The sequence below is a fragment of the Notolabrus celidotus genome, chromosome 14 (assembly GCF_009762535.1).
Source record: "Notolabrus celidotus isolate fNotCel1 chromosome 14, fNotCel1.pri, whole genome shotgun sequence".
Classification (NCBI taxonomy): domain Eukaryota; kingdom Metazoa; phylum Chordata; class Actinopteri; order Labriformes; family Labridae; genus Notolabrus; species Notolabrus celidotus.
Genome location: NC_048285.1, coordinates 11,460,637 through 11,486,228, shown reverse-complemented (window position 1 = coordinate 11,486,228; position 25,592 = coordinate 11,460,637). Strand labels below are relative to the sequence as shown.

The following is a 25,592-nucleotide window of genomic DNA, read 5'->3' as shown; positions in this document are numbered from 1 at the left end:
TGAGATCCGGCTTAACATCCAGGGTTTAGATCTATCTTAAGATCCTGAACATATGATTGGATACTTTCTGTAGCAGTTATTTCCACTGAAACTACACATGTACCAAGAGTAGAGAAAAGTCCTTTTTAAAGCAGTAAAGACTGTCATGTGGTATGGTGCACAGAGGAAATTGAAGTTGTCTTGTTGAAAAATAGACTTCTCCTGGTCACAGTTTCAAAATAAATCATTCAGTCACTCAGGAAGCAGTCAGACAGTAGTAATGCTACACAGAGCAAACCCTAAAGAAGTCACCCAAGCATGTAGGAAGCCAGTTAATTCAGCTCAACCTCTGAGGAAAAACTTCTGCAGCTTTCCAAATGCAACTTCTTCTACAAACATTTGCATTTGCATGCAAATGTGTCTCCGGGGACATGTTTCTTGCATGTGCACACACATGCCCTACTTTCTGTGTTAGCAGGCCCATCAGTAATAAGGAGGGTGCCTGTATGTGTGCACCTATAGTAGTCATGTAATGTATGTTTGTATGATACAGAGATTCAAGGCTTTTTGCTCAAGGCTAAACAAATCAAAGCTAGCCTTTGTATCCGTCCAATCACACACTATGTGCTACACTTTTGTGGTCAATTTCCTGACCAATTAAAAAGAGAAGTTTTTTGTGTGTGCCGCTCAAGGTTTCTGATTTAATAAGCATGAGAGTGAAAATATTCATTTCAACCACGCTGCTTATTCAAACTTAGCACCACCAAGGACTCTGTGACAAAAGTCCTCATGCTCTTTGTGTTTCTTTTTAATACACTCATGCTGAAATGTGTGACTGAGTGTGTGTATGCAGACTTTTATTTTTCTATTTGATATTTTTGAGAACTCTCACTCCAAAGTGGTGCATGGCAGGAATTGGATTAGCAAAAGAAAAGTTGTTCCTATAGAAGATGTTCTGATTAAATTTGTAGAACCTTGCAGCATAGATTTCCATATAAATGAGTAGAAAATGATTTTCTTTAAACTACTGTAACTTCCAAATTGTGTTTGAAAGAGTTCCAATTATTACAAAGCAAAGTGTATGGATATAAATATTAAGCTTAATGAATGTATTCAGAAGCATAACTGATTGTTTCCATTACGATATCAAGATGATTATGATGGGATGTCGTCAACTCAAATGCCTCCTGTTTTATTCATACCCTTGGAAGAAAACTTTCCAGGCAAAGGTGACCCTTTAGTAATTAATTCATAAAGATAATAACTACTCATCAGATTGTTTTCGACTTTGTTTTCTACTCTGCTGAGTTTATTTCTCATTATAATCACACTCTCTGCCTGCTGCAGAGCTCAAAGACTGAAACATGAATCAAATTTTAATATTTGGATCTTTCTCAAAATGAGACCCCAGGTGCCGTATTTTCTACATCCTCTAATAGCTCTTGGGAAGACTGCGCGTTCGTCCTCCTTTATCGTCTTTTGAAATCTTTTCCTGTCTGCGGTAATGTTTCAAGATTTTTTTGCTTCTTTTCTGCCTCTGTTAGGGAAGATGTATTTTCTTTTTCCTTTCATTATACCTCTTCTATTTCTATTCTGTCTGCTTTATGTGTAAAGGAGGACATTAAAAAAAAAAGAGAACGAGAGAGGAAATAGAGTTAACAGGTGGAGATGTGAGAAAGAGAGACGTGGTGGGGAGCTGATCTGGCCCTGGCATCCTGCCAAGAACTGAGGAGCGGAGAACTGAAGGAGTGGAGTCGATCTGGGGAGCACGGATGGAGTTGTGTAGAGCAGATTGAGTGCTAGAGTTGAGGAGAAAAAACAGAGCGGGAGAGAGTTAGAGAGGCGAGGGGGTTGGAGGTTGGGAGAGGAAAGACTGCAGGTCGAAAAGCAACAGGGGGCGAGGGAGGGGACGAGGGAAGGAGGATGCAGACAGATTTAGGTTATGTTCACAGGAAGCATTCACAACTGGGGATACAGAGCAAGAGGTGTACACATGATTCCATGTTTTTCAAGCTAAGGAGACCTTTAAAAGGTAGAAAGAGCTTTATGCAAGGCTCATGTCTCGACACAGATTTCAGTGAATATTTCGGGGTAGATTTGAAAGTGTGTTCATTTTCCATGACAGCTGTGCTCATTTTCCAGTCTGAGAGTCAAAGTCTAAGACCAGTGAAGGCTGAGTGAGCGAAGCATTCATCCAATCATGTGCATGGAGGCTTTATAATGATGTGCCAGTGAAGAAAAAGCGGAAAAACATCAGTCAGTAGTGTGGATTGGTTTAAGGCTGATCAGTGGAGTCCAGGTGTGCAGTGGGCTTACTAAACCTACTTCAGTGAAAACAGCTGTCTACTCTGGCTTAAAGGAAGAAGAGAAAAAATACACTTCTATGAGAGGGAATAAGACCGGACAAGTTATGAGCCGTAATACAAAACATTATTTTCCAAAACTGAAGGAGATATTTATTGCAGCTTCTACAAGCATCAATGTGCAAAAATTCTGCAATGTTTTGCTGCTCTGTGCAGTTTGCTCTTGTTTTGCAGAGAAAAGCTGTCAGCATCTTTGCCTTTTGCTGCTCTGCACCATTGACCTTATACAGAATGGACATGAAACCTAGTTTTCGTCCCATTATGAGCTCTGTCGCCAGGGGGCCAATGCGTGTGCACAAGTAACTGGGCTTGATGCATCGAGAAATGAATGTCACGCTCCTAACACTAACCAAAAGAAGCATAAAACTTACCGATAGATAAATAGAGAACTCCTCAGGTGGATACAGTCCTCAGCAGAACAGATTCATGTGTTGATTTGAAGAATACACTTATGGCTTTGGAAAGTTTAATGACTCTGGTGGTAGAGTTTCTCTCACTGTTCCACCTCTACTTTTCTAGTACAGGAGCATGCATTTGTCAACAGAGCTGTCAATCATGATGCCACATCTGCTAATATCTAAACTAAACTTCTAAAAAAGTACTTGGACAAAAACCAGCATGATAAGAACTAACTATCAGGATCGAAACAATGTTTGAGATACATTTATTTGACATTTTAATTTTGTAGTTTCACCATTATTCCCTCTGGAATAATGACAGAGGCGGGGTTTATGACCTATGCTGCAGCCAGTCAGCACAGGGAGCTTTAAATCTCTTGGCTTTAAGCCTAACTAACTCCTATTTTAATATACAGTCTACAGTATGCTCTGTGCAGCTTGCTTTTATAGGTCATACAGAGGCATCAATATAACTTTCAGTCTTTTACATAACCAGATAAAAAATCCTCACAGGAGCTTTAATTAATGTACTTCCACCAACAGAACATCAGAGACCTTGTGTGTTGAGCCTTACTGATACAAGCAATTTAGCGGCAGACCTTAATCCTATTCTAATCATAGTATTTTTAAGATTGCAATATAATGTTTACTTCTACCAGCAGTTTTTTTTCACTGGTGATGCAATACCTGGCAGACAACTATGTAAAAATAGAAAGCCATTCAATTAGACAGAATAAGGAAATAATACAGCCACTCACGGAGAAAGTAGTCCATTTTTGTTTTATTTTATTAAAAAAATTCCACACACCATAAAAATTACATGTACAAAACTATAAGATTTGAAATTGCTTTATGTACACATAGAAAAGATAAAGCCCAAAGAAAAAGTAAGGGAGAACACAGAGAGGGGTAAACGTGAAGACAAAGTGTTTGTGAGTTATTGTTTTTTCCTTTTTTGGGGGGTATGTGTGTGTGTATGCGTGTGTGTGTGTGTGTGTTCCTTCTTGGATTGGTCAAAAGGTTTGAGGTTTTCTGTCTGTTTGCTCTTCTGCACAACTTCCGATTACTCTCTACAGGGAACAGCCATGATGATAATGATGATGATGATGATGATGGCACTGGTGAACGGTGGGCAGTGCAATTATGTGCACAAACACACACATACAGATGAAGCATATCAGCGATGGTAGTTGGTAACCTTACATCCCATTTACAGTTGCCAGCATGGAGTCTGAAGTATGAGAATGATGAAGAAGATGCTAATATAGAACACCTGTGTTGCTCTGATTGTTGATATAAAAGGCTTTCTGTCAGACATGTGGGGATGTAACTCTTCAGAAATAGAACGGGTGAGATGTTAGCTGCTATTGATCATGCTGTGTGCACACAAACACTCTCCATGGTGGTAATGGATATGTGAAGAGGGCCTGTATGACTGCAACCAAGATGGTAATAATGCAGATGATGTAGTCACATACAGTCATACTTCATTTTTCTTCTTGTTAAAGTGTCTGGATTTTCAATTGGACGTATGAACCTATGGAGAGAGCAATGATGATTTTATTGAAAATGTTTGATGATATCAGTGAGGGTGAGGAGTGAAATCAACATGATTTGGCTAACCATTACCCTGCTACTTTATTTTGTTCTCTCTATCTGTTCAGCTGCATCCATTTTGACCTTTGACACGTGGTTTTCCTCCTGCTCACTGGGTCTGAAAGATAAAAAAAGAAACAAGAAAAGAGAAAAATTAGGTTGCTTTTTCCTACCATGTTATGGTCTCAATAGAAAACTTCTTAACCAGAACTTATGTAAGCCTTGGCAAATGATGAATCCAGTTTTGGGTGTAGATCCAACTCAATTTGGAATATGAAACATGTAGTTCTCAATTCGGAGAAGTTGAAATGTTGGAATTTCACTGTTCAAAATAATTATTTTTGAACATTTCCAATCACAAAGCATCATTTATCAACACCCGTGAGCTACAACTGAACCATTTTGTTCCGCCTTGGATAAAAAGCTCCATTCAGATGTGAGAAATGTGTTGTTTGTCTGTTAACATTTGAGTGTGTTTTTGTGTGTGCATCTGTGCAATTTCCTTTCTCATTTGAAGGCCAACGAGGACACAGACTCAATTTCTATCTCCGCAGATCAAACCAGGCCCAATCAGCAGTTGATTACACTTCAAATTATGAAGAGCACTTCATCCACCTTCACTTGTAAAAGGGACGACCATGACAGACAGATACTCTGTGGGCAACTCCGATAAGATAACAATGACAACAATCCACTCCTTTTATTCACATTTATCCATCCTATTGTGATTATCAATCCTTTTCTATTTGGGAAAAAATCAAGAGTAACACTGAAGGACAGTCAATCCTTAGAGAGAGAATGTCAACTTTTACTTTTTTAACCTCTCGTCTGGAGAAGACAAATGTTCAACCAATTATTTGACAAAGAAATGAACACACAAAAATCACATATTCTACAAAGCATGATGGAAAAGCCCTGAATCCTGATTTATCAGCAAGTAAACATGCAGGCAGTTGTCGATTTCCTTGTTGGAGCATATTATTAACTGCTTTCTGCTAAGTGACTATAGATTTATAGGAAGGGTGTGATTGAATGTGACTGTGCGGCCCCCCATCCTCAAACAACTCCCTTACTGCCGGCCTCATTAGTACTGTAATATGAGCATGCTAAGTGATTAGCTGTCACACAGTAAATGGGGAAAAACCTGGTGCTTGGATCACTCACTGACTGGTTGGCATAAACACCATCAAGTCAGATGTTGTTGGTTAAAAAATGAAATATTTGGACTATACCAATCCCTCTCGCAGTCAACTAATTTAACACAAAATGGCAAAAACAAATTAGTTTATATTGTAAAGTTCAGCAAGTTTGTACTTAATGGGAACAAGTTGGCAGACTGTAGCATAGGTAAAGAGTTTGATTGCAATAGCTCAAATAGTAATTTGGAAATGTTATTAACAGGAAGAACAACTTTGTGGAACAAGACTGCTTTTTTCATTTTTGACATTAAAGAAAGATGACAGAAAGATGGAGCTGAAAACTTCTGGTGAGTTGCTTGAAACAAATGCCAACTTTTCAGTAAGTGTGGTGTAGCTGGTGTATCGTTTATCAAGTCCCAGCCAAGACTTCCTTTTCAGTGAGTCATTAATGTTGCAGACATCAACACGAGTGCATTATCATCTGTTTCAAGAAGTTCTTAGAAAAAAAGCAAGTTACACAGAGGTTTACTTCAGCTGCTTAAGTCTGATATAAACAAGTTCAATTCTATCTCAATTTACGGATATTAGGTTTTCCAAAATAAAACCATCATGATAAAGGTGTGTAAAAAGTAAAAATGCAAACTTTGTCAGGTCTGTCCTCGAGAGAAGTACACAACTTTAAAAAGGGCTGTGGGTGTTCTGCCTGCTTTTGCTCTCCACATGGGGATATCCAAACAGATATAAGTTTAAGTGAAAATACAACAAAACCACTCCAAGGGTTTAACTACAACCCAAACTGTAAACTATATACCGTACCAAGTCAACAACACCAATAAGCCATAGTTTGTTGTTATCAAGTTACATAAAGACTATAAAACATACCTGTTTCACCAGATTGGGCATTAGTGATATCCACTCATTTGTTCAAATGTTCAATACTTAGATACTGTTTGATACCATGTTTTAATTATAGATTGTATTGCAAAGTACCAAAGGGTTTAAAAACCTGCATCTAGATGGTTAGAGGAATTGAAAGTTACAAGCTAACACCAGCACACTGTCTGCACAACACAATGGTAACATTTCAAAACGTTGTTAAAAGTTGTGCATTTTAGACAGTGTGCTGGTGTTTGCTTGAAAAACAAAATGTTCTAATAGTGGGTGCATATGCATACATTTTTTCTTTCCCTGCTATTATAACAGGTATTAATATAAAGTGATTTTTAAAAGTATAATTTAAAATTTAAAATTCCAATATCGTAGCAGTGCTAATGTCCATATGTCCGAGTGTTACACTGAGGTTGCAACAATGTGACGACATAGGTAATTTTAGTATTTCCGATGAGCTTGTTGGCTAGCAAAGTCACATTTGGAGATGTGTTGTTGCCTTTATAAAACAGCTTGGTTGATCTCTAGTGTTACTGTAAATGTATTTGAGCATATAGGAAGATGAAATTAGTAAAATAATGTTAGCTTGATTAACTAACAACATTTGACTTTGTTTGGCTGTAAAATGCGTAGAGTAGCATCAGATTTAGGTGAATATAAACAGGGCCTTTGGTGGAGATTAGTTTGAAATTCTGGCAGTAATGTTTGCTATAGTAATTATCACAGCTTGAATCAGACAAACAAGGTTAAGGGCTGCTGCTCTGAGGAAAAGCTGTGTTGCTGAGGGACTCACTTATGGGAGGGAGACACTTATGGAACTTAAGGCTAGCATGCAGTCACAGATTAATTCAAATCTAGCCACTAGATTTGTCTTTTAATGTTGATTCTGATGTGTCTGAATACTGCTGAGTTTTCTCAGAGCACTCTACCTTCTTTTGTGTCTGAAATGTATCCTTCTCTGTGCCATGTTCCTCTGAAAGTATCCACTGCAAACCTGAGAATCAGTAGACATTTCTCCCTCACAGCAGTGCCGTTTCTCATATCACTTATAGGACATAACAGGAAAAATGTTACACTGTGATTTTGGCTTTAACCCTGAGAACGATTTTAAAGTTCAGAAGACAGACAGAAATGTTCTCTCATTTTTTCTTCATCTCTCCTGTGGCTCCTTAGTGTTACTTCTTTAACCCTGTGTTTAATTCTGATCATTTCCTATACCTTTACCATAGTTTCTTGAAAAGACTTTGCTAACCAACCACATGAAATTGTGGTGATAAAAGATGGTGGTACCCTTGCCTCGAAATATTAAAAAAGGGGTTTTTAATTTCATTGATGTGTCAATCCTTGGTGTGCTTGTTAAAATAGTGAAACAGTTTGTAAATCTTATTGACTGGGCTGCTTTCCTCATTTCCACTTCAACTTGGCATCCCATGGAGGACCAAACACGAGTTAAAATTAAAAGTCAATATTTCTAAATGGAAGAGTGATCATCTTTTTCTTCTTGAATTTGTAAATCTGGGTAGCTGTGTTTGAGTTATTGGCTCACTGAAGGGTATTTATTGAACCAGTATTTCTACATCTTTTAAAACAGCAAAGTATAAATGACAAAATTACTCAGTGGACTGCTCTCCAATGGGCCTGGTGTTCATGCCTCTCATCCCAAGAGAAAACAATGTTTGTGCTTGAATTTGGCTGCTTTGGATCAGTCAGTTGGTTAGAATTCAAGGCTGTTTTCAAAACCGCCTACAATACTAGTATGGTACGTACTGATTTGGCTATAATTCAGTATGTAGAACACAGTATGTGACCAAGGCAAAATCTGCAGTATGCCAAAACTACCCAGATGTTGTACTGATTCACAAAAAATTCTCAGTATTCAGTGGACCTTGTTTGTCCCATTGTTTCCCACAAGGCACAGTGGTAGAGTTTTGCTTCTTCTTTTTTCCCTACATGAAGGCAGGCAATTATTAAATTTCATATAAACTACTTCTTAACTTAATAAATCACAAGTGGATGCTAAAGAAGCAGTTTCATTATCAGCTTAGCCATTGTTTGCTTCTGCTTTCCGAAACTGGAAATCCAGCAATGCCTGACCCGCAGAATTCTGCAAAACAGATCCAATAGAACAATCATAGAACAATCCGACATACTATCTTCAAACGCAGTATGCAGTATACTGCATGTAGTTTGTACTGCATACTACATGTGTAGGTAGTATGTAGCAGGCGGTTTTGAAAACAGCCCAAGTGTCCGTTGAAGCCACTAGGAAATGAGTCGCTTCAGAACATCCTTTGTCTCAACAGCTAGAAGTGCAAGTGCAACATTACCAAACCAATTACTTGAGTAAATACATAACTGCATTGTCTTTATAACTCAATTTGCACCTCTCTACCAAGAGTGTGACCAAAATGTGACAAGAATAAACTGTGCAAGCAAGTCCTGCACAAAGTAGAGTCTTTGAGGTGTGGTCCCAATCAACACTATTTGAGGAAAATCAACTTTAATGATGTACAAGTATAGTAGTATAGTATAGTTTGTGTGTACACCTAGAGAATGCACATTGCTCCACTTTTGCTTTGAAATTCTGGCTGAATATGCAAATAAAAAAGCACCCATCCTGCATTGACCATGTTGCTAAATTAACAGTATATTTCCACCGGTTTTCTGCTTAGGTCCCCTACTGAGGTGCTGCCATAATTATCTGCTACTGCTGGCATAGCTTTGGGCAATGTGTAATACCTAGAAAGGTCATCAACAAAAGGAGCTGTGAAACTGTAACATGTTAGCCCTGCTTCACACACTAAATCTCTGTTGTAGGGGTTTGAACCCACTGACTAACACTGCCATTGGGTTTTATTACTGCAGTCTGTGCATGAGCTGTGCCGATAAAGAGACACAAGAACACTTTCTCATTACTTGCTTCATGTCATGAACCATAACTTCATTCGATATTTGAAGTCATAATCTAACCGCTCCTACTGATCACTAAAGATATATCTATTTCTTTGTTAACCAGTATATAATGACACTTCTTTGCACACTACTTAATTGGAGCACATGTCTGTTTCTTAAACTGTATTCCCAAGGGTGTATGGCAAACTTAACGCTAAATGCAGCATGACATAGCCTCTGTTTTTATTCAAAGCAGAAGCAAGCAGCTCATATTTTTTAAAATGTAAAATAGTGATGTATTCATTGTTTGGTCCAAACTGCACCTACATAGACAAAATGATCCTGTGCTGTAAGACACATAAAGCAGATTACTAAAGACTAATCCTTCAAAATCCTATTAAAATGTGTCAAATCTAACATCTAAGGTAAAGCAAACATTAAGCAAGACAAAATGGACCCTGGAAACCTTTACCCATAAACCTATCTGAACAAGACACCAAGCCTGACCTTCCACAGCGACATAATCCTGTAATAAAGTAAGTCTTTAACAACAAAGACAAACATAGAAACGCACTAATTCCATTGCTTTGTTCAGCCTGACATTTTAAAACAAAAATCTCATCACTTAATACCAGACTTCCCTGTGTTGCCCCTGATACCATTATGTGGGTGAAGCTCTGAATTCGCAAAAAAACTACCAACACACCACAGAGCACTTAATGTTTTTAACGCCTAGAAACCTCCAAAGTTCAACACCCTCAGCTCTCACCATCATCTCACTCTCCTACCAACACACAAACAAACTGCATCAGCATTTCACGTGTGAAGCTGCCAATGAAAAAAGGGCCAAAGAGCTAGTCTAGAGCTGGAACCTTAAACCTGCAGAAGATTTTTATCCAACAGAAGTCCCATTTTCTCTCTGGCCTGCAGGAGGAAATGGGTTTCTGCCTGGAGAAATTAGTGCAGGAGGTGCTAACTCAGAGTCTCTGCAGTCAGTAGAGATGTGACTGCTTGCATTGCCTTTTGCAGATTGGGTTTTTCATTATCACTACATCTTATTTGTCACATGCATGGCATTATTACGCAAAAGGCGGAAAAAGACTAGGATGTAATTATGAAAATTGCAAAAATGAGAGACATGTAGTGATACAATGAATTAATTTTCACATATTTAAATTCTGGTTTAATTCACATCACTTTGCTTTAAAATGCATCTCATTCTCTACGTTTAGTACAAGTGTAAATCAACACAAGAAGTAAGGAGGTCCATGCTACACTGCAGCAGTACAGGCTTCAGTGCTTAAGTTATGTCGACACAGGTAAAGTACACAAAGAGGCACAAAATGAAAATACAAAAACCTTGAATATTTTTTTAGCCCTGAAATAGAGTTTATGGTTAGTATGGGGGAAAACTCAGCTGCAGTCATTTATATGTAAATGGCTCAAGGTATTTTTTGTATGATTTTGTTACCTGCTGAATAGCACTATCTCATTTGTTTCTTTTTGTTCTTTTTATACATTTATATGCATCTGTATCCTGAAGGTGCACATGCATCAAATAGTTCCACAGTTCTAAAAGTAGAACAAAAAAAAGGTGGCAGGAAAAGCGAGGACGAGAGAGCGAGTTCTATAATTTAAACGTTATATGCTGTATCAACAAACACTTTGTGGTTTATCTTTAGCTTCTTTATGCATCCGCTGCTCCTATAGTGTCTATTTTGCTCGCACTCACACACATATTCTCCTTAGAGTTTCATTACAATTTGATTTTACAAGTATGTGCATCATTTAAATGCTAGCCAGCTGTGGTTGCCAACATGTTTAATGTTTAAAACGGTTATAAATATAAGCCCTGCCTTCATCATTCGTGCCACAGGCTCTTAGTGCCAATTAATGATTATTCTGCAGCCCTGAACCAGAAGTTTGAATTACCTCCAGAGCTGCAGTATGTATGTCGCTGATAAATGTGCTGTAATGGAACAACAAATCCATTCAGTAGATTCATCATTTATGTGATGTTTTCATTGCAAGGAAATGGTGCAAATGTACAGAGATAAGTTCAAAAAGTTTGATGTAATACATCAAAGTGGAAGAAAAGTGGGAGTTCATGTCTGTGGCTTTAAAATTATTGCTCTGGAACCACTTTATTTGATGCGAAAAGGGTAGTGGAACGTAGACTTTTATTGAATACACATCTCGACAGCAGTGCTTTTTCAAACAGCTGAATATGCTGTGCTACTGACCTTCACAAGTAAATGCTGGAACATCGAGAGCGAGATCTTTTGCAGAACAAACCCCAATGGCGCTCACATTTTAGTGCTGGCCAGAAAACTGCATTTTTTTCTCCAAGGCTCCTTCAGGGTAGTTTAGTATTCACAGCTTCCAGATGCTTTTCCAGGGTGGCAGCAATGTCAACCTTTTAGTGCTACTGACACATGGATTCATCCTCTGAATAACTCGCAGATTCCAGGAGGGACAAACTCATTCATGCTGGAGTATCTGCACTTGCTAACCAAGTTCAGATAGTCCCTACGAAACACATCTCGATGGAAGGTCAAATGATATTCGTAACGAAAATCTCTTTCGTGTCTTGACACAATCATTGCAAGCAAGCACTTCATGCTCCTCATTGTCAATTTCTTTTTTCAACCTTTTATAAGGGGAGATCGAGTCACACAATACACACGAAAATAAACATGCATTGTGCGTGTTGGTTTATGTTGTGTCATCTATTATTCATACAACCGTGTTTGCTTTCTTGGGGACCAAAGACACCTCACAGCACAATACAGCTGGAGCTCATGCACACTGAGTAATCCTCCACACATCCCACTTGCTGTTCTCCTCATCTATTTCTTTTTTCAACTTCTCACCCTCCTCCTCTTTCACTCTTGCCGGTCGTCTTTGCTCTTCTCCTCCTCCTCCTCCTCCTCCTCCTCCTCTTCCATTTTTTAAATCCCTTTCTTTCCCCTTTATCCTTCACTTCCTCTTCTTATAAAGCTGCTTATCTTGTGCAGCCCCTCTGCCCCCTTTTTGCTCCACTCCCCCAGTTGTTCAATTCAAGAAGCAGTGTTGGCACAATGGGATCATCACTGGAACATGTGTACATTAAACAAGATTGCAACTACCTACAGTGTAGAACTACATTTACACACATTCTGTTTTATCTCACCAATCCCTTTCCCTCCTTCTTAATGTGTCTTACCTAAGCCGTTTCCTAATTTTATTTCCAATTTATGATACAATGCCACATATGATACGATATGACGCATTGCGATGTGATACGACACAAAACTACACGAAAAGATGCGACACCATACACTTAATTGTCCCTCAAATTTGTCTAAGATTCCAATGCTTCTCATTCTCAACAGCACCCACAATTTCCCTCTTGCTTTCACCTCCCTCCTCATCTTTTTTCCTATCTTCCTTATCTCGGGCACTGTTCACCTTGTCCCGCTCTTGTAGGACGCTCATCCGCTCATCTTCCATCACCACAGGTCAAACAACACTGGGATTCACACACACAGATTTATGCTGCAGGAAGGCAGAATCATCTCTCCACAAAGCTCCATGTGGGCTCTTTCCTTTTCTCTTTTTTGGTTTGACGTATTCTCACTCTCACAGCTGGAAGCCTGTGTCAAACGAGTGCAGGATCCGGAAGGGATGTAGCAGAGAAACCCATAGTCCTTTTGAGATATTGTGTTTAAGCGTGTCTTTGAGATGAGACTAAGACGGTTTGCTTCAAACACAGCTATGTATGCATGGCCACGTCTACTTACATTACTGCACCTCAACTAGCAGATGTGACATGCTGCTTGGATTGAAGTCAAAGCATGTCCCATCAGCCCACGTGGAGGGAGCACATGGTGCATCTTCTCTGCATTAAGGTTGTAAAAACAAATACAGTCTGTGAGTGTCACACTGTGCCCTTTTAGCCCACGTAAATGAAATAAATGGAGTAGCTGCCAGCAGGGACTCTAAATTCCTGCGGCAAAATGGCCACATATGGGAGCTGTCACATTAAAGAAAAACATGACCATGTTACGGTTGACATGCAGTGTTTAAGTGAAGAGACATGGCACAGTATAAAACACATGCCGCACATTCACAGCATCATTACCACATTACTCTGTGTGGACTAAGGATGCTAAAAGACATCAATATGCTCAATTTCAGTACAAATCTATCAGTGGCAGAAAAAATAACATCCGCTTTTTCTCTCCCCTGAATAAGATGTAATTTAACGACCCTACATTTGTCAGTTGAGTGTTTACCGCTACAGCCAGCAACATATACCTGAGCTTAGCATAAAGATGGAAAAGCTGAACCTTTTCAAGGCAGAGTCCTAAAGAAACACTGATAAATGGAACATCAAATTATTGTATTCAGGTTTGTGTTTGTGTTCGTGTTCGAATTAAAACAACAACATGTAACACATTAGTTAATGAGCTAAAAGGAAGAGGTTTTGCCTCTGGGCACAACAGATGTTAGCTCTATGGCAAGCTGAGCTAACAAACTGCTGGATGTAGCTTAATTTTTAAGGCAAAAAAAAAGAAGCTGAGTCAAAAATGAAACTGAGTCCCCTCCCAACACTTTTCTTTGAAGAGTTCTGCATGTAAAAAAAAAAAGCTCCCGCCAATTGAAACTTTCATTCTATTCCAGTACAAATCATTCAAAGGCAGCGCAATATGACATATGCCTTTTTCTCTGTTTAATAACAAAACATTTTGTTATCTCACATTATATAAGGGAACACATCACACCGATTTTAGCCTCCCTCTTGGAACTTCCAAGGGTGAAGTTCAAGACCAGAGGCGACCGGGCCTTTGCAGTCAGGGGCCCCATCTCACTTGAATGACCTGCCGGAGGAGATAAGGCAAGCCACATCCTTGTCCTCTTTTAAAAACATACTTTTTTTAAACATGCTTTTACTTCTTAACTCATCACTGACTTTTTAATTTCTGCATCTTTTTTGTTATTGTTTTTTACTTAGGGTAAAGGGTAATGCTAACTAAAGCTTGTACATATGGCCCTCTAGTTCTCTCTATTCTGGTGTACGAGTTGGACATATAGGCTATCAGTCAAGTTAATCAGCTTTTAATGTGCCTCGGTGACCGTGACACTTGACTGAGATAAGGAGGAGGAAAGAGCAGTGAACAGTGGCTTGAAGGAGGGAACAACGTGTACAAGCCGTTCATCATCATCATCATTATCAAGGTGTCTGCAGAGCATCTAGCAAGCTTCATTCACTTTTATGACTGAGGGAAAGAAAGAGAAATAAAACCATGATTTATCTCCCGTGGTGACACTTTCTCACCGACAATGTTGTAATTTATCATGTGGTCACCCATGGCTCAAACAGGGTTATTTGAATAAAAAAAATATAAGCCTTTGTAACAAGTAACTAATTAAAAACCTTGTGAAAGTCACAATTAAGCCTTCATCCAGTATTGTTAGACCAAAGGCAGAAAACAGGATAATCTTGCCAATATGGACTAATACGGTGCAGTCTGGGGAGGCCATTGGAAAATCCGACATCATATGTTCAATAATAACACGCACATGGTCACAAGCACACAAGACACAGAGCTAATGGGATGCCAAGGATAGCATTTCATAACCCAGATGGGTTCTAACATTGATTCTAATGAAGATGATGGCAGTAATAGATAATACCAATACTGAGTTAGACTTCGATAATCGCAAAAGGGTAAGATCAATTCATTCCTTTAAATTATGTTCCAAGTAGTTTGCAACTCTGTAACATGTAAAGATGATCTGCCCTAACAGTAATGTCTGCGACCAGAGTCTAAAGGCTAAGATAAAGATAGAAGACAGATTGCTATTCTTCTTTTAACTTTAGAGCACAATTGAGGACACTTTATGACACACACTTCATGGAGTTTCTTCTTCTTCTATTTTTATCCCATGCTTTTAGTTTGTGTCTCTTTCCATCTCTGGTATGTCTGTTCATGCGTGCGTGTCAAAAACAGACAAGATCGCTTAAACAATCACTAGCAATGACGGAGTGTGGGAATGTTTGTTTGTGTAAAAGCTCCTGGTGTCTGATGATTGCAATCATGCTCACACTGTTCAAGCTGTCATGAGAAAAAACACACAAAAACGCACACACGCACTTTTTTCATAGGTGTATAAAAAGAGGTAACTATGATAGAGGTGCCCTTGGTCCCTGTTGTCGCTCTTCTAGCATCTGTAGATGGGACCATAGAGATGGCCTGCCTGATTAAGTCTGAGTGCTATTATCTTTGAATGAGCAATGGAAATGCCTTTGTCACTTTATTTTTATGTGAGGGTTTAAACTGGAAACAACTTAGATTACTGGGGCTTCCCCAAACATCTCGTAAACATCACTTAAGAGAGAAATAATGTCCTTGCTTCGCAGCATAGCTCAAACTACTGTTACAGTGCCACTTTAGGTCATTTGAGTGTTTTATTTAGACATAACACAATGCAGTTCATGAGTCTGCTGATTGGCAGAAATTGGCAAGACAATTGCCAAACAATCAAAAAACATGAAAAGATAAAAGGATAGGATGTGTAGGACTGTGAAGCAGCACAACAGCGTTTTAACTCTCATTTTCTCTTCTCCTCATTACTAACTCTACAAAGAATATCCTCCAAACTGTTTGTGTATGTGGGTGTGTTATTATGGTTGTCAGGGTGAATAAATTGTCTTTGGCCAAACTGAAATCTATTCGAAATTGTTTAGTCGAGTCAAGTAATAATGAGAACAGCAAATCGATTCAGTGCACTTAGTTACCCAACACGGCTACATAAACAGGGAACCAGATTGTGAGTTTCACAGAAGTCCTGCAATTAAGGGAAACATGAGAGTAATTATGCCAATCATATTCAATGGTAAATACTATATGGAGCAGGCCGAATGTTATTTTCATATGTGTTTGTAAATATGTTGGTTTCGTCACTTCAAATCAATCTGGATGAGTCCAGTGCAGTTTGTAGAACTGGAACTGATTGGACCATTTGTTTTAATGGTCGTCCAGTAGAGAGGGCTTTAATGGTTACTTGATGTACTACATGTCAGAAAATCAGGTGGACCCTAGAAAATTGACACAGTAAGAGGTGAATTAAAATAATGAATCACCATCTAGACTCATTCAGGGCTATTTTTTGGACAACACCTACATTCAGGTAGAAATGTAACATTTAACACTTCCCTGAGATTTTCCGTGAAACTGTTTAATAACTCAGTCGATTCTCCATTCAATGAAGAGCCATGTATCTGAAATGTGACTACCACAAAGAAAATGGTGTGGACTATATTATGTATGTTGCTTGACAGGGAAGATTTGCCATTTCTTCAGCCCCAGAGCAAAGCCTCTGTCCATGCCTAAAACAACACTGAAGCCCCATTTTTAAACATGAAAAGTTCATCCCTTAGGCTGTGGTGTTAGTTCAAAACCACATCCTCACCCAGCATAATATATTTTCCACCAGTATTCGATCACTGCCTCAGGCAGGCAGGGGGGGGGAAAAACACATGGAGGAGAGAGGAAGAGACAACTATGAGATAAGGGGAGACCCAGAAACAAACAAGGGGGCATGGGGTTTCATTTCCTGACGCTTGTTGTGATATTGTCAGCAGAGAGTTGCAGTGAAGCAGATCATTTGGCTAAGGTAGCGCTCTAATTGTCTCACTGACAGCAATTAGATGGCGCTCGTTAAAGCACTGCCCTCATTAGGTTACAGAGCACTCACTGCAGGGAAGTGCAAGCCTGTCTAAAACTATGGGGCAGGACCCAAAATTGGTAGACAGCCAAGGTGAATGCTGGCGGGTCACCGTATGTCACTCCAATTAATGAGACTCATTCTTTGGGTGAAAGGAGTTCTCATTTGGCGGCTTGTTTGGTTAGGGTTCAGGGGCTAATCAGCAGATTACTCACCTGTTTAAGCGGACCAGGTTAAAGGTCCTCAAGGTCCTCATCAGCACCATCCAGTAGAAAGCAGTGGATATTAGAATACACAGACCGGACCAGCAGGTAATGAGTCTGTCTACTTTAGTCCAGTTAAGTCTGGTAACTGCACAGTCTTAATCCTTTACCAGAAAACAACTCAAGTTCAAGGCTCCACTGGTGGTCGAGTCTATCCAGGTCAAACCAGTTCAGTTCCTTTACTGGACTTCTTATTGAGAGAGAATAGGGTCGAGTCCAAGTTAGGATCCAGCTCAAGAGATCAGCTCATCTCAGTTGGGTTTGGGAGAATTGCATTATTCCACATTGGTAAATAAGTGGAGCCATGATGAGCCAGCCATGTTACGAGTCCCTTATGTTTACTTGCAGATAGTGAGCCATTATAGGTTGACTCTTAAGCATATGTTCATATCCAAAAGCAGGCCCATCCAGACACTTTCTTTGTGTGATATTATTCACTTAAACATATTGTAGATCCAGGTGGAATGTGATGTTCTCTGCATCCAACTTTTCCTGTCTTTTTATACAATCCATACGGTATCTGTCTGTGCATGTTGATGCTGCCCCAGATAGTTTGCAGTTCATATTATGTTGCCATACCAATATGCTGTTCATGTTGCATTTCAAATGACCTACGGCCATTGTGCCGTCTTCCACATGGATAAAAGTTGTTTCAATGCAGAAAATTCCGCATTTATTGTGCACTGTTCCATGAAAAGCAATTTAAGTTGGTCATACCAACAGCTGGATCCTGCAGCAGCTGGCCAATCAACAGCAAGGCAGACACCAAGCCTTGGCACCATTGTCCAATCCAGACACAAAAACCGAGATCAGCAGTTAAAGGAAACCAGACAGTACAGGTCTCTAACCCCATGGTGTTCATGGAAAACAAAGAAATGGGTACAGTAAACAAGAGATACAGGAGGGGAGCTATAGGGCCTTTTTTCTTCAGAGTTTGCACCAGCTTCTCCCTGGTGGTGACGTTCGTTCTTGGCATCTGCCACTCAGAACAACAACATCAGGGTTCTAGAAAGGAAAGAACAAGAACAGGAAATTTGAAAGAAGAACAGTCAATGCAGTGTATTACATAAGAAGGACAATGGAATTTGGGGCAAGAGCAACTTCTGGAACAAGGGGCTTTAAAAGACAACAAATCAGGGAGTAAAAAATCAGGCCTTGGTAAAAGAAGAAAACAAACTATAAGACACAATTTAGCACCTTTGAGTGTAGTATGTCTTTGGGCAAAAAACACCAAAACAGAACTGGATGAAGCCTTTTTTTGGCTTTTGTGATAACTCAAGACTTCTTCTGGAGCCAGAAAGTAAAAAGGGCACAGCAACGAGTTTAATGTGCTTGGACTTGTTTTGCTAGAATTGAAAAAAAGCAAAGAGACTTCTGGTTTTGTGTCAAAAAGTTCCTTGTGGGTGGCCTGGGATGGTGCACCATCTCCACGACATCTAATTGGTACCACTCAAGGTCCCATTCCACAAACACTGGTTAGCTATCTTACCAGTTGGGGGAGGGACTCCAGTTCAAATCATCTCTTTTGGGTTTTGTTGCAACACACTGCAAGCAGTTTTTTTGGGGTCACTTTGATGTGGCAGGTTTTCTTGTTTTTGGTCATTTTTAATGAGACTTCATGTGACGTGTATTTTCTCTTAGAGTTTGTGTTTTATAGAATATCTATGCACAGAAACCATACAGAAATCCCCCCCCCCTCCATAAGTCAAGTCAGGCCACCCACACTTGAAAAATGATGGACACACCCCTGACTCATAATGATGCATACTTATCCAAGCTAATTGACAAAAAGAGAAGTCTGCATGTTCCTTAGATGGTCTTGGCTTTTTAGAGTCTTGGTATCTGTTTATTTCCTTATGTGACAGCTGTGTTAGTGTCACTGCTGTATAGTCTGGAGATTCAACAAATGCCGGCATAAGCAAGGCTTGCTGACAAGGGAGAGCAGCGAAGTGCACTAGCTTGGAGTGATGAAGCTGTGCTTGCTGTTTTAGCATTCTGTTGCAGCTGTTATTTGTAAAGCCTGTGTTTGTCAGGAGAGCATTTCTAAACTGTATTTGTCAGGTGGAATATTTCTTTAACACATTTATGTACAGCCAGCGCTTATTGTGTCAGTTTAAGAATGAAGCAGTCTTCTTAATGCCTCAGTCTGTACTCATCCGTCACCACCTCTGCACATCTCCACTGTCTTCTCCTCCATCACCCTCCACTCCCTCCCCTCCTCCATCACTCTGTGCACGGTGCAGAAGGATGAAGGAGATGGGGCGACAGAGAGGAGAGAGGAGAAGGCAGTGTGCAAAGATGATAATGCAGTGTGAGTGGCGAGAAGATGGATAGAAAGGACATAAGAAATGAGAAATAACTTTTCAGACAAAGGTGTTATAAATTGAAAAAGAACAGGAGAACGAGAGGTGGGCCAATACCGGATAAAAAAGAAACATTAAACACAAACAGGGCTTTAGAGAAGAAGTATGTCAGAGCAGAATAAAAAGGGCAAGGAGGAGAGTACTGGCATGGCTTAATGAAAATTAACACAGTTAAGACATGAAGGGGAACGCTTCGTGTAAAAATGATGACAAGGTAAAACAACAAAAAGAATGGTGTAATTAAAAATAAATCAAGTGGAAAATAGTAAAAAACAAAATTGAAAAACAAAGAATAAATTCATCAGAGTCTGAACTATAAAGACATCATTAGTATTGACAAGTGCAGGGAGGGAGAACACGGGAGCAAATGAGAAGAAAAGAAATGTAATAAAGGATTGATTTAAACCCAAGGGACAACAGGTAATTATACAAATAATTTACTCTAATCTACTAATACAAAGGCATGTGGATAGCATTTGACTTCAGAGATTCCTGCCTCAATACCAATATAACAAAATTAATTGGAACTGTTTGTGTTACCCATCAAAAAAAAGTTAAAAAACAAGCACATTTTCATTTTTAATGCCCACACGACTGTTAATAAACCTGACAACCCAGCAACAGTTTTTATTGAAGCTATTTCTTCAGTACATAATTAAATAGAAAACGCAGTTATGTACTATCATCTCCAGATTGCATGGTAGACATTTAAAGGCTCGTTTTATGTGCCCAATAATCTAAGTTTACTGTCATATATCTGAGAGAAACGCATGCAATTCCCACATTTTAGATCCTGCGGTGTGACAATTTGGCTTTTGCATGCTCATGTTATTTTCCTCAGCTGTATAATCAACACAGATGACATTCCATTTAGTTTTCTTGCAATGGGAAGAAGGCAGGAAGCTCAAAGATTGGTATTTTGAAACCAGCAAACCCGATCCCAAAGAGGAAAGACACAAATTTAAATGAATGGGTGAACTGACCCAACCAGAGCCAAGAAACCCCAAATTAAATTGTAAAATGGCGACATGCTAGAAAGAAAAGGCCTACAGTGTGGATGGACAGGTAAGGAGTGGCAACAGAGGGCAAGAGAAAGGGAGAAACTGTAGGGACACTTAAAAATGAAGGAGGTTCTCAAGTTTTTTAGTGCCAGTCATTACTCTTTGTGTGTAGTGTTGGCGCGCTCTCTTTGTGAGGCCAAGATCAGATGTTAAAGTCTCTCCATTCGACACTATGAGGGCGCCTGTCGTCTGCTGTTCGAGTCATCCGAGAGACAGAAAGATAGCGAGGGCAGAGGTGGAGAAAGAGAGAAGGAAACAGGCAGAAACGTTGGAACAGTGAGAGAGACAATCAAAAATGATGAAAAAAACACTGACACAAATGCAGCAAATCAGCGTCGGAAATTGGGGTAGAAAGAGAGAGAGAGAGAGAATGAGGAAGCAAAAAAGTCCCAGACGAAAGACGAGAGAAAGTAACAGGAAGAGCTTAAGAAGGTAAAATTGAGAGATGGAGATTCCATGAGATGGATTCAGAGAGACAGAGAGCAGTGACGAATGAGGCTGGGCATATGGGATGACACTGAAAGGAGTGATGATAGATTAAAATCTGCCGAGGACAGACAGGCTACAGGGTCATGGAGGGGCCATTGGGAGAACACACACATGCTCTTCGCACCAACTCACACACATCCCTGTGTTAGTGTTGAACGCACATGTTACCTCGTGGCATTTTTGTTCGAAAGGCGGAACAACACACAATGCATGATCAGACCTGCAGGGATTAGTCACCCCACCTGAGCTGACAAACACTTGTTTTCACCATGTTGAATAGTTTTTTTAATCCATGTACATTCATTACCTGAAGGGTTGTCCTAAAATTAACCTCAGATGAAATTTTTCCCCATTAAAATTAATAGTTTACCTGCAGGGGACCCCATTATGTGACTGTGTAGGGAGAAGTGTCCCCACTACACCATTAATTCACTACACACTCACACACTGTTTGCTTGACTGTTCTTGAACTAATAGCACTTTGCTTGACATAATCATAATATGTTTGTGTCAAGCATATAATTACTACTAATTCTGATAGAAAATTTCCCACTTAGTATTCAGGTTAAAGAGCTACTTCTGGTGCTGAATCCACATGCAGCATCCTGACGCAAGTGAAATTTCAAGGAGACACCATCAGTGCAAAATATGTTTACTACTAAATCTATTTCTTTATTGATATATAATCTTGATTAATGATATATTTTGATATTTCCTTTTAGTGCTTACGTGGAAAAGTGTTTTTTTTTTTAGAGCTACTGCAGATGGATGCTGTTGAGGAAAGTTTCGCACGAAAAAGAAAATGCACACTAAATCATTTTTACCTTGTTAAGTGAGGAATGCTAAATGTAGCTCCAGTTTTTTACTATGGGGTTACATTGAGGTCAAACTAGCACCAATGAATGTTATCACAGAAACCTGATACTCCTTCAAAATCACACTTTCGTATTCGCCATTTTCCCTGGTTGATTTGCGATTTCACTATGAGACCTATTTTCTCTCCAAGGATATTCCTAAAAATATTATCCACATGTTCAGAAATTATATATCCGCCTTACACGGATGAACGTGAACAAAACATTCAATGAAGAGCAAACAAACCAAAAGGAACACTATCACCCACAGTGTATCTATTTTTTCATGTCAGGTCACACTTTTGACAACCGTGGGCCTTTAATGGGGTCTCTCAGTGTATCTGTCAGATGCTCTGTTCCTCAGGCGCTCTGACTCACTGCGGCTCTTTCTCTCTGATCAGATCAATGTTGCTTTTCTCTGCAATGCAGCAACCAGTGAAACACATCACAGACACAGCTACACCCTCTGAAAACCACAACAGCCTTTGTACAGACACATGAGTATTAGCCCCCGTTATAAGTTGCCCCCAAAAGTTCCAATGATCCTGGCACCAGAGAGAGGGAACGGAGAGCACAAAGGGCAGTGAAAACCCTGGGTAAAAATAAAAACTGTAATAATGTTCTTCTCTGTCACTCTTGTCGGGGATGCCTTTTTGAAACTGACACATCTCTCAGTTGATGTTAGAATGAGGTTAGAGCTGGTAATTAGGCCTAAAGGGGACTACTTTTTGAGTTTGTGCATATGGTGGCACATCATTGCTAGAACAAAGTTAAAATCAAGCAAATTCTTGAACCAACTGTGCAAAAATCTCCTCTGTTCCAGCCCTAATGAGCACTCCTTTGCTCATCTTCTGTGTGACTCCAATTTGGCCATGAACCTTTCAGAGTATCTGCTGAACTACATGTGCCCAAACTTTGTCTCATACAGCTTTATAGGCAAGAAAAAGAAGCTGAAAACAACATTTTTTTTTTCCTGTTAACATCCAGGATAGCTTAATAGCTAGCTTGTGATTTCACACCATCTACAATCCGTGCAAGGCTTCTTTCATTCATTAATCATAGACTGTGATGTGAGCTATGTCCAGAAAACTAATTGTGTCATAAATGTCAGACCGACTGCAGATCCAGCAGAGTTCAGCAAGGTGAAAACTTTCCCTGAACCCGACAGCTAAGCGGCTCAGTCTGCACAGATTCTTCATCTGCTCCCTTCTATCAACATGGAGCTAAATGGTACCTCATTTCAACCCATTCAGAGAGGCCAATTGAATGACATATCAGCTGCTGATAAAGTATTTCAACTCAGCTGTTTAAGCCACTCATGTGAAAGTGCGTCTCCATTTATTCGATCTAATGAAACCCCAATTTCCTGAGTGGATTAGTGTTAAGGGGGGAAAGTGCACTGGAGTGGGCTTAGAGCCGCAAACCTCTACCCAAAAAGAACATTCATATGCTCTTGTGAATCCATATTATTACTAAAGCACTTTGGGGCATTTCAAGCATGAGCATGTGAGCATGTTCAAGTCACTTCAACAGTTTGAATCAAGATGAGAATCGGGGTCTGATTACATAAAGAGTAGGATTTAGCTAATAGCCTTTCCTGGCAAAAACTGAGTTACATAAAATCAATTTCCCATAAGCTTGTTGCATGTCAAGGAGGAAGCATATCATATTAATACATGTTCCATGGTCACGCTTTTTGCATTTCTTGAATAACACTTGAAGCGCACAATAACAATCTTGGATAATTGCATTTCTAGTCGTGAGAATGTGCCTATCTCTCAATCTGTCCTTTCCAAAACAGATTTTCTGTCAGTAAGCTTGTGGCCACCACCAGAGCAGCTGAAAATACTTATTAAAAATACAAGTTGGCACAATATGTTAATACACAAGCAGGTACGAGAGGCAAAAGATCAACACAGAATGAATGTAGGCCCAAAGCTCAAGTAGAGCTATTAGTTCTGAAGCTGGAAATTAATCGTTTACAGTGCAGCAAATTGGGTTGTGACTGTGCTCAACTTTAGCCTGTCATTTACACTCGCTGGAACATCTTCAGAAATTAGTTTTTGGTAATGGAACAGACTTTGACAAGTTTTCTAATTTCAAGGTGTCAAAAGAGGAGCATTTCAATCAAGTGGTCAAGGTTATCCAATGTTTCTTTTTCCGGTTTGAACTCCCCTTTGGAACCATCAAAACCTTTTTGTAAGCCATTTTGTGTTGTTGAATTAGTTTCTTCTTCCTGTCCTAGTTGTATTTTAGCATTTGTAATGACTGTGAAGGCTTTTGTAAACATCCCGTATGAATGATTTTAATCAGTGCTCTTCCTGCCATTTCCATTTTGTTGCTTTCTGCTGGAACAAACTGCTTTTTACTGGTAACACTGATTTGTTTGTCTATTACCAAGCCCACCCTTCATACGCTTTCTTATACTGCAGTATATACATTAATAATAGTTGTGACTGCATTGCTTGCTTTGTGCATTATGCATATTATGCTCCCTCTAAATTATGTGTCTGCTGGTTTCTGCTTTTGTTACCCCGGAGGGGTTCAATTATACCCCAGCCATATTGAAAGCTAGTTGCTGGGATTTATACTGAGAGCACCCTGAGGGAGCTGCATCTGAACTGTGAGTACATATGTATGCATTCATACATAAGCTGAAGTAAAAGGTTTAGCTTTGTGGATACAGTGGCATACACTGTATGATAAGTGTTAGTTGTACAATAGAAAAGACACTCCAATTCAACAAAACAACACTTTTTTTTGGACTCCCTTCCCTCCCACGAAATGGGGAACTTGGATTACCTTACACCTTGACTTCAATATCAGCCAACCTTAAAAAACCTTTCAGTTGAACTGAAGTCACTCTCTCCTTAACTTTTTCACTCTTTAGCACTCTGGTTGTTTTATTCCTAATGGCCAACAAGTCTCCTCAGGGCATTTTAAATCTAATACTTTGTAGCACCCTAATGGAGAACACAAGGGATGCTAACCTGAATTAAGTTAGCTGGGGTGCAATGGGTGATCCCATCTGCATTTTAGATGCCTCTCTCTTGCACACACCAGCAAAGATTTGTCGTCTGCCATCAGTCTAACTAACTTAAAATCAACTAAGGCTCCGCAAGTGGGCAATTAGGTTACAAAATTAACATGATAGTTTCTAAAAAACTTGATCTTTTGAATGAAGATGTATAATTTCTGTTGAGAAATCAAGCTTGGTAATTGGCAGAAAGAGCAGATCACAAAAATAAATGATTTTGAGAGATGTGAGGTTAACGGTTAGTCCCACTGCACGGCCCGGAGGTCAGTTTAATATTTCTTGTTTAATTTGAAATGGAGATAGGCACAAATATTTTTCATAAAGTTCAAGTCAACTCTCAAATCTTTGGTGGTCATGAGTCCAAGTCAAGTCTCTGAGGCGCAAGTTCAAGTCCGGTCTAAAGTATCAAGGGGCAAGTCTCAGTAAAGTCTATCATAGTTTTAATAAATAACAACAGAATACAAATGTTTAGTCTTCAATGGAAGGGATTTCATCAACTGGAAAATAAAATAATACCCCCATTGATTTTACAGTAAGTTATATAGTGGGATTAGGTT

The 25,592-nt window shown here is 39.4% G+C and overlaps 1 protein-coding gene across 1 annotated transcript in view; it reads right to left on the bottom strand.

The window, feature by feature from the left end:
* Nucleotides 1–3,553: 3,553 nt before the first annotated feature.
* The window catches only part of zgc:172282 (leucine-rich repeat and fibronectin type III domain-containing protein 1-like protein), a 156,583-nt gene continuing 134,544 nt past the window's right edge, over nucleotides 3,554–25,592 (bottom strand). Inside the window, exons 10-11 of the mRNA XM_034701917.1 lie at nucleotides 4,370–4,454; nucleotides 3,554–4,277 (exon numbers count right to left, since the gene is read on the bottom strand). Coding sequence (XP_034557808.1) covers nucleotides 4,393–4,454 — 62 coding nt within the window. The 3' untranslated portion in view covers nucleotides 3,554–4,277; nucleotides 4,370–4,392. The remainder of the gene's footprint in view (nucleotides 4,278–4,369; nucleotides 4,455–25,592) is intronic.